Consider the following 13,559-nt stretch of genomic DNA (forward strand, 5'->3'; position numbering starts at 1 on the left):
CAAATAACTCGTAATTTTAGAAGAAGTGGTTCAAGATTGATTCTCGATTTAATAAATTTTTTTGAGTATTAATGTGCTTTATACATAACTTCAAATATTGCGATTTTGATATTTGCTAATTAAATTAAATTGCGAGTTTTGATCACTACCGACTAAACCGTTTTCTAAGAATTCAAGAAAAATAACAACTTTTCAGTTTTGACATACATCACGTTGACTCTGTTCCTTTACAATACAAGTTTGCAATCTAAAATGTTTAACAAGTTTTGACTTTCCAATGTTGGAAACTTATTTACTTTCTAATTAATGAGGAATTAGAAACTAATTAAATTATGGACTCCCCAAATCATTTTTAATTATGACATGTGCAATGGAAGATACTCCCACAAACAAAGGCATTCATTCATAAATTTCTTGACAGGTAAAATTTATAAGTTGAATTCAACCTGATAAATATGGTAATCGATAAATTTTTTTAATATTTATTGTGTTTGACTATTTTTGTTACGGCAATATTATAGCTATAAGGCGAATGAGCATTGACTGAGTATATACATCTATCAAAGGTTGCTAGGCCGACCAACTCAATATACCGTGAACACCGAGCTGATGATTGAACCTAGCATGAGATAAGTCAAAATCACAAAAGTTATAATTAAAATCTATTTATTTTTTCCTAATTCAAGTCTGAAGTGGTCATCAAAAAGTTTCGATCACATCACCCTTTCTTTTTAGTGGCCGAACAATTTACATGTCTTAATGTGTAGGTTGGGCAATATTCTCGATTCAAAGTGTTGAAGATGGAATCTAAGTGAATTTTTTAGGTACAGCAAGGTTTCAAAATTGATGTAGTTTTCATAGAAAATAGGCACAATTTTATGGAAAATAAAGATTGATGTGATGCATTTTCTTACCATCTTGAAGGGATCAAATGCATGAAATTGGAGTCTCGATGAATGTAGAATGCATGCATCTTGTCTGCACCTAGAAAACCTAAGAATTAAGTACACATTTTAACAATTTTTAAGCATAAAAAATTAAAAATAAAATAATAATAATAATAATAATAATAATAATAATAATAATAATAATAATAATAATAATAATAATAATAATAATAAAGAAAAGAGAAGGAAAAAGAATACCATTTTTCATGCATGTTTCCAAATCTCTAGGATCAACTCCAGTATAACTAGAATTCAAATTTTATCATTTTTTTTAATTCTTTGTAGAAGAGTTTTTCGATAATATTACTCTTTGTTAGCTTTTTTGAAAAGCTCTTCAAGACAAACAAAACACTGTTAGAAAAATGTTCAGATATATCAAAACTAATTTTTTTCTAGTCTAAAAAACTACTTTTAACTTTTCAAAAATTCTGTCAAACAAGCCATAATCTTGATAAAAAAAAAAAAAAAATTAAATTTGCTATAAATACCATACATACTTATCAAACAAATAATTTAAATCGATAAAAAAGGGTCCACTTATGAGGAAATGTGTTTTACTTAGCATTAATTAGCACATGCTTATCTTTAAATTTTGAATTTGATTACTACTTATTAAGACCGAGTGGGAATAATTATTTCTACTTTAGAAAAACTTGAGTACGTAACAAATAATCTTTTGCTCCAACCCATGGTTGAGGGCTGCATGCACCTTGATTAATGAAAAAAATATAAATAAATTACAATTAAAAAAATAATAATAATGTAGCACGTGCAAGGATAGAAGTATGCCAAGTGCAATGTTATAACGGTGGAAAACCGGAATTCAAACGGTATTACCGACCAAATCAACCCAACATTGGCAATGGGAATCGTGGTAATAAATGCAGGCCTGAGTTGAACTCCCAAGATAATGAGGTCACCCACATTCCCCTCCCACCATGTACCTTAAAAAAATACATGTAGATAAGTAGAGAATACTTAAATGCATGAGATAACTCTCTCTTTAACAATTTTCATAACAATAACTCCATAATATCGAGAGAAGGGTGCATCCTAAGCCCGAGTCGTAATAACAAAGTCCAGATAACTTATTTAAATTCGTGAGACTATATATGTGAAATGTAATGCCTACTCAATATTAAAAAGTCAAGAAAGTTTCTTCGATCTCCAAGAAGTCAAATTTTATTTTCTATGCAAATAAATGGATCTATCCATTCTAATTCAATCTACATAGAAAAATCATGATCCATAGAATTTGAAACTACGAATTTGAGTTTAGGGTACACATTTTAAGAGCCCATTTGATAAGACCTTTGAAAAGTTAAAAATTGATTCTAAAAGTGGAAAGTTACTTCTGAACATGGGTGCTAGAACTTTTTGCTCATAAACTATTCTATAAAAAGTAGAAGTAAAAGTAAAATTGCATCAAATGGACTCTAAATCCTCCACCTTGTAGTTGGTTTTGTTGGGGTGGGTTGGTTGTGGCGTTTTATACATTGGGGTTTGAATAGCTCTATTGTTGAACTGTCCTTGAAGTTTATTATATGAAATTACTTCATGTTCTGTACAATGTGACTAAACAAGAATTTGGGATCTTCAGTGTTAAGAATATGACTAAGGTACTAATTTCAAATTTTATTCAATAGTTTAATCCAAGGGCCAATTATTTGAGTAATACTTTGTTCTTATCTTCGAATCCACAAAGAACATTTTCAAATATTTAATTTAGTACTTCTTGATTGTCACTACTTTAACAAAGAAATTAACTTACAGAGAATATTATAGTAGGAGAATTGTTAATCAAATATCGAACTCGTACCAAGATTCATATAAACTTATTCAAGTCAATATTCTTAACATTTTCTATAATATACTGAAAATATTTAATTAAACATGTTGGGGGACCCAATAATAATGGAAGAGAAGTTTTGAATATGACGATCCACAAAAAATCTTTCTAAAATTCGAATATGACCATATAGATTTGGTAAGATTTCCCTTGCAATTAATTTTATTTAAATTGATGATTTTACTTATCCAAAGACTATTCTCATAATGCTATGTGACCAAAGTAAAAATATATTTTTTGTTAATTTATGTGTATTAGTTATTATAACAATAAGAATAATAATACAAAAGATTGTACCAACAAACTCAAATCCATGACTTTCAAACCATCAATTTCTCAAACAAAATTAACATATATATATACATGACAAGTCGAGCATTTGCCCGATGAAAAAAAGGTTTGTCATGCCATATTGTACTACTACACCCAAAAACTTAAATTCTTAAATAGTAATTTAAATTCATTATTCTTATAATACTAGGCATGTAAAACTTTCATTAGAGCCATAAAAATGACATGATAAACCTATTATTTTTTTGGACTCCGTCCTCAGTGCTCTGAATCGAGCTTTAACTTTTTGCATATGTTAAAGTTGGCACAAACGAGCTTCCAAGAAGACTATGTTGAACACAAGAAGCCAGTGATATTCTCCAACGTTTGATTCCGCGTGGTCGTACTCAATCATAGAATTCATCAAAGTTTTGCATAAAATAATTACCAAATATAACCCTAAATATATTCTTCCTAGAAAGTATGGGCAAAGGCCCTTCGCCACAAAATAAACAAGGAGAAAAAGGAGAAATGGAGAAAAAAATAATGCAATTTGATCCTAAAGTAGTAACCCTCCAAGAGGGCTCCCTACCTGGCTGTGGAGCATAGAATTATGGGTGGGGGAAGTGGGAATTAGGTTTAAAGAATACATCACTCGTCCCTATCATATCATGCATGAGATTTTAGTGTGTACTTTTGTTTAGAAAATTTTATTATTTTGGACCAACTTTTTATGATTATAATTATAATTAACTCAACGATGATGATTATGCACTCGTGGTATCGTGATTAGCCTTGACGGCTAAAGAGAATTATTCAATTATTCTTTTTTCACGTTTCAAAGTTCCATAGAGTTCTAGTTACTCAAAAGCAAAAAAAATAGTAATTTCATTGGCTTCATGATGTGGTCCTAGTTTTAGCAGTACTGCTTAGAGCCGTGAAATAAATTAATTACGAGATGTGATGGTGTACAATTATTCATCGGTTGACATTAAATGTCATACAATTGAGGCTCCAAATTTAATTGATCAGAAACTTTTGAATATCTAGAGAATATCTCCATCATGAAGTCTAAAATGTAGTTATTTGATACAAAACTTACGTAACAAGACTTTTTACTAGTTATATTACATGATAATTTAAGTTCGAACAAACCCAAAATGAAATTTATGTTTTCTTTTAGTTGTATCATTTGTGCATCTTTTAACATATTCCTTTGAAGTTTAGTTTTAAAAATAACATTGGAATAGTCTAACCTAAGATGGAAGTGATGATATATATACTACTTATTCCAAAGCCACATATACCTAACAATCTTTTCATGAAAAGAAGAGACTCCATGAAAACCAAGGTTTCATCCACATGCTCCCCTCTTTTCTCATGCATGAATTTACATTCAAAAACCACTTAAAGTGAGTTGGGTGGGGGTTGGGGTGCACTATTCTTTATAAAATCTCAAAACTATGTATTTAATTACAAATTAAATTTAATTAAAACTAATTAGAGTATCTCCGAGAGACTCTCTATTTTAAAGAGTATATTCTATAATTTAGAGAGTAAACATTTTGAAGTGCTCTAGTTCTTTATATCTAACACTTAATTTACTATTTTTTATTTTTCTCTATATTTTATTTTAACTAACTTTTCTTTAGATTATTATATTATTTCTCTATATTGAAAATTAAAATACTTTGAATGCATTTAATTATAGAAAGTGAATTTGATTCTCCAAATAAATTATAATGTGAATTGAAAGTTTTTGAAGTATGATTTTAAGGGTTGACTCTTTAGAATGAAAAGCATCTCAATTCTCATGTTTAAAAAATTTCTTTAATATGCTTTTAGCTTATTAGTTAACATATTAGTAAGAGCCTAGGCCCTGGCAAAGTACACTCCAATCGTCATTATAACTAAATATAAAATCTTGAAAAAGGGTTTGCTTTCAAATGTAAGTAAGTGTAATTAGGGCTTCACAGGTATAGAGTCACGTGGATTCCATTTCCAAAAGTAACACTAAAAACTACCTTTACACTTAATTAAACACAAACCATAATCAAATACTCTAGATAAGATTTTAGGGTTTAGAACTACTTTAAAAGTATGTTTAATATCTTACACTGCACAAGTCATAGTTAGCGTTTTAGCTAGAACTATTATCAACGCAGATGACTATCAGGAGGGAAATTATTATCGATATTTTGTATCATTTGAGTGATTTAGAATGAACTGTGTTAGACGATAAGGAGGAAAATTATTCCGTGCTCGTATTATAAATAGATGTGAATATGCCAAATAAGTGTGTACCAACAAGTATACTAAAACCTAATTTCATATATTTATAAAATTTGGAGAAAAATATGAAGATATTTTTACTTATTGGCAAGATGACAGCAGAAATAGTGGGTCCCATTGTGGTACCGCTTAATGTGAACCATGGGTTGGCAGGAGTGGGCTTAGTGGGCCGAAAGTCTTAATCCAAATGTGGGGGTCCAATAGGTTGTGGATGACGTTAACCTCCAGCTCAATTTTTGCCTTTCAGTCCACGTGGGCACCTATTTTATTATCTGAGTCAGCTTTCTATTCTGCCAGGTAAGCATGTCAATTCAAAATATATAATTCTTTACTGGGAGCTACCATTGTGGGCCCATCAGAATCAGATGAAGATGTTGCGTCACTTTCATTTGCTTCTCTAATTCCGTCTGACCCTGATTAGTAATTTTCGTCCAACACAATTCACTTAAAATGATCAACAACAAATTCATTACCATTGACTTCTAGAATGTTTCCACATACAATTAGGGTCCGTTTTGATTGCGAAGATGGAATTTGGGTGAAAGAAAACGAATTTTAGATGTTTGAATTGCTTAGAAATTATTTTCCTGAGAATTGTAAATTATTGTGTTTGATTGATATAATTTTTCACATGGAATTCGTTGAAATAAAAGTTTTTTTTTGTGCTCGTTTGGCTTTGTTTTACATGAAAATTGTCAATTAAAGGAATAAATTTTACTGATATTAGAGATGAAATTTGTTTCCATTGTCAAAAAAAAAAAAATTTCAAGAAAATTATCTATTTTTAGTGTTCGTTTAACTTTGTTTTACATAAAAATCGTCAATTAAATGAAAATATGATTTTACAATTAAAGATAAAATTTGTTTCCATTGCTATAAAAAAAACGAAAATTTTTTTTTATTTGTTACAGTAACTGGGAAAACCAAGAAAAATCCTATGTGGCAAGGCAACCAAAAATTTCATTTCCATTAAAAAAAAAAAAAGTCATCAAACACCCTTAAAATTGGAAAATGAAACTATCAAACACACCCTTACAATATCGTACGTAAATTCCATAATCAAAATTAGAAATGAAGACATTTATTTTTTCTGAAATCGTGTGTTTATATACATGACAATTTTATGTACTTAAGTTTTGTTTTATGAAAATAGAAAGGATTGCAATAAATGATCACGAATCAACGAGTTGTTTTCTTGAATTTGTTTCGTCTATGACTTTATTAAAAATGCTACTTTAAGAATGAAACTAGAAGAATATGTCTAGACTAAGAGTCTTGTTTGGTAGGATTTTTGTTTCTACTTTTTGTGTGAGATCTTTTTAAGAAAACTACTTTAAGTCAACCTTTTATAAGAACTCTTCTGACCAAATAAAGTATGTTTAGAAAATTATCTAAATTATTCGCAATGGTGTTGTCGAGATTCATGCTTCAAAAGGTCGATAATGCAATTAAACCCTCAGAAATCTTTTCAAGATCTTCGTCGGGAAGAGAAGCGGACTTAACCTCGATCTTCAACCTTCGACATAATCGAAACCCCTTGCTTTTGCTTGTAGGAGACCGCAATGTAAATCGCTTTCTTCAGCTTGCATACTAAGTTAGATTCTTAGGAGAAGAGAAGCCTGTAAGGCCGAATAGAAATTCTTGCAGATCCCCACTTCCTTTATGTTGTTGAAAGGCATTCTTCATGTCAAATTAAAAAAAAACCTTTTTTTTTTTTTTTTTTTTTTAATAAATAAGACCTTTTGATTGAAACAGTTTTTAAGTACTAGAAATAATTTGATTTTTCAAAAGTTATACTGAATGTGTCCTAGGTATGATTGTTTTTCTAAGTAGTACTTTTACAACACATTGATGACATTTGATATGTTAAAATTGACAAGATTAAGAACCAGATATATTATTATCGTGTTCATTCCTATCCGATTCAACATATCAAATACGTCCCTAGAGGGATGTAATTAAGTAACGATAAACCTACCCTTAAAGAAGGTACAAGGAGGACTTTGGCTTATGATTTGATAATGGCCCCTCATTTACTTCCCATCTTCTGTCACATGGACCTTTCTTAAGTCATGGGCAGTTTCTTCTATTTAAGCCCCTCCACCCCCCCTTCTCTCCTCAAAACAAACTCAACAGTCTTCTTTTCTCTTATACAATTCCTCAAACTTTCAGAAAAACCTCAGTGAAAACAAGAAGCGCAGAATTCTTGTACCTAAATCTGTTAAAAAGAATGTTTAGTTTATCTGATACTCGAAGATGTGTTTGGGTGAATGGCCCTGTAATTGTTGGGGCAGGGCCTTCAGGTTTAGCTGTGGCTGCTGGCCTTAAAGAACAGGGTGTGCCATTTGTGATTCTTGAAAGAGCTGATTGCATTGCATCTTTGTGGCAAAAACGCACTTATGATCGCCTTACACTTCATCTTCCTAAACAATTCTGCCAATTGCCTAAATTCCCATTTCCTGATCATTATCCTGAGTACCCCAACAAGAAGCAAGTCATTGAATACTTGGAATCTTATGCCAAGCATTTTGATATCAACCCACAGTTTAATGAAACTGTGGAGTCTGCTAAGTACGATGAGGCTTGTAAACTGTGGAGTGTTGAGACTGTTTCTCCAAGTGGGTGTAAGGTTGAGTACATTTGCCAATGGCTGGTGGTGGCAACTGGGGAGAATGCCGAACGAGTCGTGCCTGAAATCGAAGGCTTGGAGAACTTTGGAGGGGAAGTAATCCATGCCTGTGATTATAAATCTGGTGAAAATTTCAGAGGAAAGAGCGTTGTAGTCGTGGGGTGTGGAAATTCAGGCATGGAAGTGTGTCTTGATCTTTGCAACCATGATGCAAAACCTTCAATGGTTGTTCGCAGCTCGGTGAGTAATTTAAACAAAAAAATAACAATTAACAGGCACTTTCATTCATCCGTTTTCTTTCAAGAAAATTGAGTTCCAGTATTTAGATTCTAATGTGGTTTATGGGTTTTTTTTCAGGTTCATCTATTGCCAAGAGAAGTATTTGGGAAATCAACATTTGAACTGGCAATGTTTATGCTAAAGTGGCTACCACTTTGGCTTGTTGACAACATTTTGCTAGTTTTGGCATGGATGATTCTTGGGAACACTGAGAAATACGGGCTAAAACGCCCATCAGTTGGTCCATTGGAGCTAAAGAACACACTGGGAAAAACTCCTGTCCTTGACATAGGTGCACTTGAAAAAATCAAATCCAGGGAAATCAAAGTAGTCCTTGGAATCAAGAAGTTCTCATGTGGAATGGTTGAGTTTGTAAATGGTGAAAAGCTCGAAATTGACACAGTTGTTATGGCTACTGGATATCGCAGCAATGTTCCTTCTTGGCTACAGGTGAGAAAAAGTTTCCGTTTATAGATTCAGACACACAAGTTTGTAAATTTTAAGGAACTAAGTTTCTTATATGCAAGGCTGATGTTTGTTTTAACTGATTTTGTTCTTTTAGGAAAGTGAATTCTTCTCCGAGAATGGATTTCCAAAGACACCATTTCCTAATGGATGGAAAGGAAAAGAAGGGTTATATGCAGTTGGATTTACAAGAAGAGGGCTATCTGGTGCATCTGCTGATGCAATGAAAATAGCACAAGATATTGGCAAAGTTTGGAACGAGGATTTGAATAAAAAAAACAGAAAGTCCCTACACATAGAAGATGCATTCGACATTCTAATAGGAGGTCCCAGGATTTTCTGATGACAACAAATGAGATATTAACTTATTTTTCGTCATTAATCTTGTCCGATGTTGTTTTTATTGGTGTATAAAGAAAAAGTGAATAGCGTAGGGATTAGCCCTCTCCAAGGAAGCTCAAGTTTTGTGATGTTTTGGGCATTTTGTATACTAGGATGACGAGGCTTTTTTCCTTCTACTTTTTACCACTAACTTTATGTAATATAACTATGCATTGATCAATTAAAATGAAAAATAAGTCTAATTTGTAAATTTGTCCCACTTCTACTTATAAGCTGAAGTTTCATGCTGTTTTAGCCTATAGTGCATCCCAAATTCCCATCAAACAACAAAACCACTCATACCCCTTGAAAAACAAATAAGCGAGACGTGTTAACAAATGAAGGTAATAGTCGTTAATAATTGCAATATATGTGCAGAACTGAAGAAGTCTTCATTTATGATCTAAATAAAAGAGGTAAGAAGAAGAGATGTGATCATTTATATTAGCTAAAAAAAAAAAATATTAGCATCAACAATAAAGTTCGTTTTTTATTATTGAACACGAGTGGCTAATTATTTTCTTCCTCTTTCTACTATACTTTTCCAATGAGACGAGATGGACCATGTTTGATCATCAACTTGACAGTTAACATAAATCATGATTCATGGGTGAATCGGGTAATTAGTCCTCATAAGTACAATTCAAAACACGTAAACGGAAGAAAAGAAAATGTAAAAAGGCCAGAGTTGGGTTTACAAAAGTTAAACCTGATCCAGGATTCAAATTCATTAGCTATTATTAATTATATTAAAAAAAGAAAAAAGCAAATATGGCTTCGCCCGGACTCGAACCGGAGACCTTCAGTGTGTTAGACTGACGTGATAACCAACTACACCACGAAACCTCCTTGCACCTCAGTTAGAGTTACCTATATTTAATCAAGTTTGGATAAAGATAATTACACTACTTTGGCAAGACTTTTGAAAAGTTAAAAGATACTTTTGATCATAATTGGATAATTTTGCCTGGCTAAAGAAGTTTCAGAGAAAAATGACCTAATACAGCTACTTCGAATTTTATTTTTTATTTTTTATTTTACAATAAGCAAAAGTTCCGTCTAAAGAACTTTTAATATCTTGTCATCTCCATTGATTTAAGAAAACTCTATAGTTTACATTATATAATACATTGTTTGTGCTTGACTTTAATCGATTGGTTCATATAGAGCCAAACAATCAAGTAACATCTAACCTCAACTTATGTAGATGATCACTCTCTCTAGAATAATGTACCCGACAAATCAAGCCGGTCGACACATCGCATCCCATAGTACCATGTTATATAATATGCAACAAAATTAAACAATCTTCACCTCGTTTTGTCCATCGAATATATTGTATTCAACATCCAAAACCAAATGCAGCCAAACACACTTTACATTCCTCAGTTTTCCCAAGACAGGAAGAAGAAGCTCATAAACAACCCACATGGTTTCTCCATACCATGTACAAAAATTTATGAAAATTTTCTTTCGATTTTTGATGGGGCCATCCACGTTCTTGAATCTTGAACCTCAAGAAGCTTCATTGACTGTAGTTTGACATCTTCATTTATGTCCTTGTCTATTTGGGCACATATGCATTATCCTTAAGCACAGCTATGGCTTCTTTCTTGTTCAGACATACTTACTATTGTTTGCAGATGGTAACATGGGGTTGGTCAATGGTCATAGGTTACTTTATTAGTCTCATCAAATGCCTCTTTCCCTCCCAAGTACATTGATAACAAGAAGACAAGAGAATCAATATTGTTTTCATATCTTTTATCGTTCTTTTTTGTTAGTGATCAAATCTACTGGAACACTTAAGAGCCCTTTTGGCAAGATTTTTCAAAAATCAAAACTAATTCTGAGACTAAAAATTTTATTTTTTAACATGTTTGGTTAATGTCCTAAAAATACTTTGTTGGCCATAAGAAATTTTAGAGGAAGTTGACTTAAATTAAGTTCCTCACAAAATTTTATACAAGCAGCAGAAGTAAAACAAGAGCCATGTCAATGAGCTTTTGAAACAAATAAAACTTTAGTAACAAAAATAGAATATTTTGATTTTATTCTAAGTCCTTTTACACTAATATGTTATGTATTCTACTCAGATTGTGTCACTCTTATGAAAATACAGCCAAATCTCGATGTTATAAATGTGTGATGCTTGAGGTGCAATAATCTTAAAATGAGAAATACAGTTCAAAATAATTTTGACTAATCAGTTGGATCTTGTTATGAGGAAAATCTTCTAAAGACCCTAGCAAAGTGTTTTCTAGATCGAACAAGATATGGTAAAGCTAGTATATTCCTTTTCTTAATGCTATTTTTAATCTACTTTGTCAAGTTAAACTTACCAAACATGTCGTAAATGCAGCTTTCTCATTATCTTCTCCACAAAAATGGTAAAAGTCTATATAGACTTTTTTTTTTGGGACTGAGAAATGTTGATTGCAACAATAAAGAAATGTAATGAACAAAGATTTTGTGGTGGGGGAGTGTGGGTTGGGAGTTGGGCCGTGGTGTGTCGAATTCTATTAGGGCTGAATTGGGCTATATTCTTAATAAACTTTTGTGCCCCATGGCTCAATCACCCAAATTTGAAGAGCATTTGTCCAACTTGCCCATTGATACACTCTCCTAATATGAATTTCACTGTGACATCCGGACCAACGCTCTCAGTTTTCTAAAATTTATTTTTATTCGAAATAATTTTTTAATTACACGTTTTATGAAATCAATGTTTATTATTAATTTTTTAACAATATATTTTATTAACTTTTATCAAAATTTATTAACAATATGATTTTTATCCAAATCAAATATAAGCTTAATTCGTTCTACTGAGATAAACAAGAATCCCGATGCTTTTAATTCTTGTTTTTGACGGAACCGTTAATTGGCCAAATGAGGAATCCAAGGGTGAAAGATTAGGAAAAGAGGTATAGAAACGATTGACCTTGACGATCTCTCCATATATAGAATATTATTTAAATGTTTTTATTTTTACATTTTTGTTTTAAAATATATAAATAAAATACAATTTATATATAAATAAAAAATTCAGGATGGCCGGAAATTTCGAGAACGGAATCATATTTTCCATCCCCACCCTATTTATCATTCGGAGCAAAAAAATTCGCTTCGTATTTCAAATGAGACAATACTTATACAAGAATTTGTTCATCCATAAATAAAATAATTAAATACTATTGTAAGTATATAACATAGCGCTTGTTTGTTTATTTACATTATTTTCAAAATATATTTTTGAGCCATGCTGTACTTATAGAAAGGAAAGTCACGAAATTTTTCCTAACAACTCAAAGTGTGAATGGGAGGGTGATATTTTTTGGCATTTTTTAATCATACATGGGGCCCACACATGTCTCTGATCTGGCAGAATTTTGTACAAATGGAAATTTTCAATATTTTTCTCTCTATTTTCAATCACACATTTTTTAATAAAATAATATTATCTGTAAATTCAAAAATTTTGCAATAAACTAATATTATACATAAACTCAAAACATTTTCTTATATTTTACCCATGCTTTCTCCATCAAAATACTATTTTAAAATACATTTTGAACAAAAAATTGAGTTTAAAGAGGCTCTTGCAACACAATAATGTATAATTGCAAAACTTGAAATTACAAAAAATGGGCTTTCCATAAAATTCACAAGAGTTTATAAATAAATGAAGGATTATGCTATGTGTACATAAAAATTGTACATAAGCGAGAAAAAAATTGGACAAAATTCTAAATCGACAAATAATAGCGTGACAATCCATTATATAAAGGTTGATCTACATGAAGGAGCAAAGTCCATAAATGAAACCCCAGATGCCAAAATCCTAACAATTTCATTTCACCACCTCAAAATTGACATCAGGCTATCAGGGTGATTCACGCACGCTTCTTCTTTCTTAAATTCAGTGTGCCGATATTAGATTACAAAATTCTACCTTAAGGTATGTGAAATTTTCTCTATTCGAATTCTTTTTGCGCGAGTAATTGCATGGTTCAACGTCCATAAGCTACAATTTATTTAGCTCTTTATTGTAAAGAAGGTTTTTGAATTAAAATGGCTTCATAACTCTGCAACGGATAGAGGTGTCATTAAAATTACAACTAATAATTAGTTAATGTAATTTATTGTTTTATTAAGCTTGTTAATTGCATATAAATTTACTATTTCCATAATTAGAAACCTAGGTGTCCTAAAAGCTAATTCGTTAACTATATGGTTAAAGAATAGTTAATTTATTGTTTGTTCCCTTCCAAAGTCGAATCGAAGGCTTGACTTTCAAGTTTCAACTAACATTTTAGCCTCCGTTTGTTAGCGGTTTTCACTTAAAAAAATCAATTTTTTATCATTATTTCATTATTACAGACGTTATTTTTTATTTTTTTCAACTCACAGTTCAATCCACTTTTTTCTCTAAGGGTCAAAAAAA

The 13,559-nt window shown here is 31.3% G+C and overlaps 1 protein-coding gene and 1 non-coding gene across 2 annotated transcripts; one reads left to right on the forward strand and one right to left on the reverse strand.

Annotated features, from left to right (window-relative positions):
* Positions 1-7,501: 7,501 nt before the first annotated feature.
* On the forward strand, positions 7,502-9,285 carry LOC111371233 (probable indole-3-pyruvate monooxygenase YUCCA5). Its single transcript, XM_022993123.1, has 3 exons — positions 7,502-8,227; positions 8,345-8,716; positions 8,829-9,285. The coding sequence occupies exons 1-3, from the start codon at positions 7,589-7,591 to the stop codon at positions 9,072-9,074; spliced, it is 1,257 nt and encodes a 418-aa protein (XP_022848891.1). The 5' UTR covers positions 7,502-7,588; the 3' UTR covers positions 9,075-9,285.
* A 599-nt stretch (positions 9,286-9,884) lies between these two features.
* On the reverse strand, positions 9,885-9,958 carry TRNAV-AAC. The gene has a single exon. It is a non-coding gene; the product is annotated as a tRNA-Val (tRNA).
* Between the last annotated feature and the right edge of the window lie 3,601 nt (positions 9,959-13,559).

Source organism: Olea europaea, chromosome 22 (genome assembly GCF_002742605.1).
Source record: "Olea europaea var. sylvestris chromosome 22, O_europaea_v1, whole genome shotgun sequence".
In the NCBI taxonomy this organism is placed as follows: domain Eukaryota; kingdom Viridiplantae; phylum Streptophyta; class Magnoliopsida; order Lamiales; family Oleaceae; genus Olea; species Olea europaea.

Coding starts and splice junctions, on each gene's coding strand:
- LOC111371233 (XM_022993123.1), top strand. CDS start 7,589: ATGTTTAGTTTATCTGATACTCGAAGATGTGTTTGGGTGAATGGCCCT. Junction 8,228..8,344: donor CAATGGTTGTTCGCAGCTCG/GTGAGTAATTTA, acceptor GTTTTTTTTCAG/GTTCATCTATTGCCAAGAGA. Junction 8,717..8,828: donor ATGTTCCTTCTTGGCTACAG/GTGAGAAAAAGT, acceptor TTGTTCTTTTAG/GAAAGTGAATTCTTCTCCGA.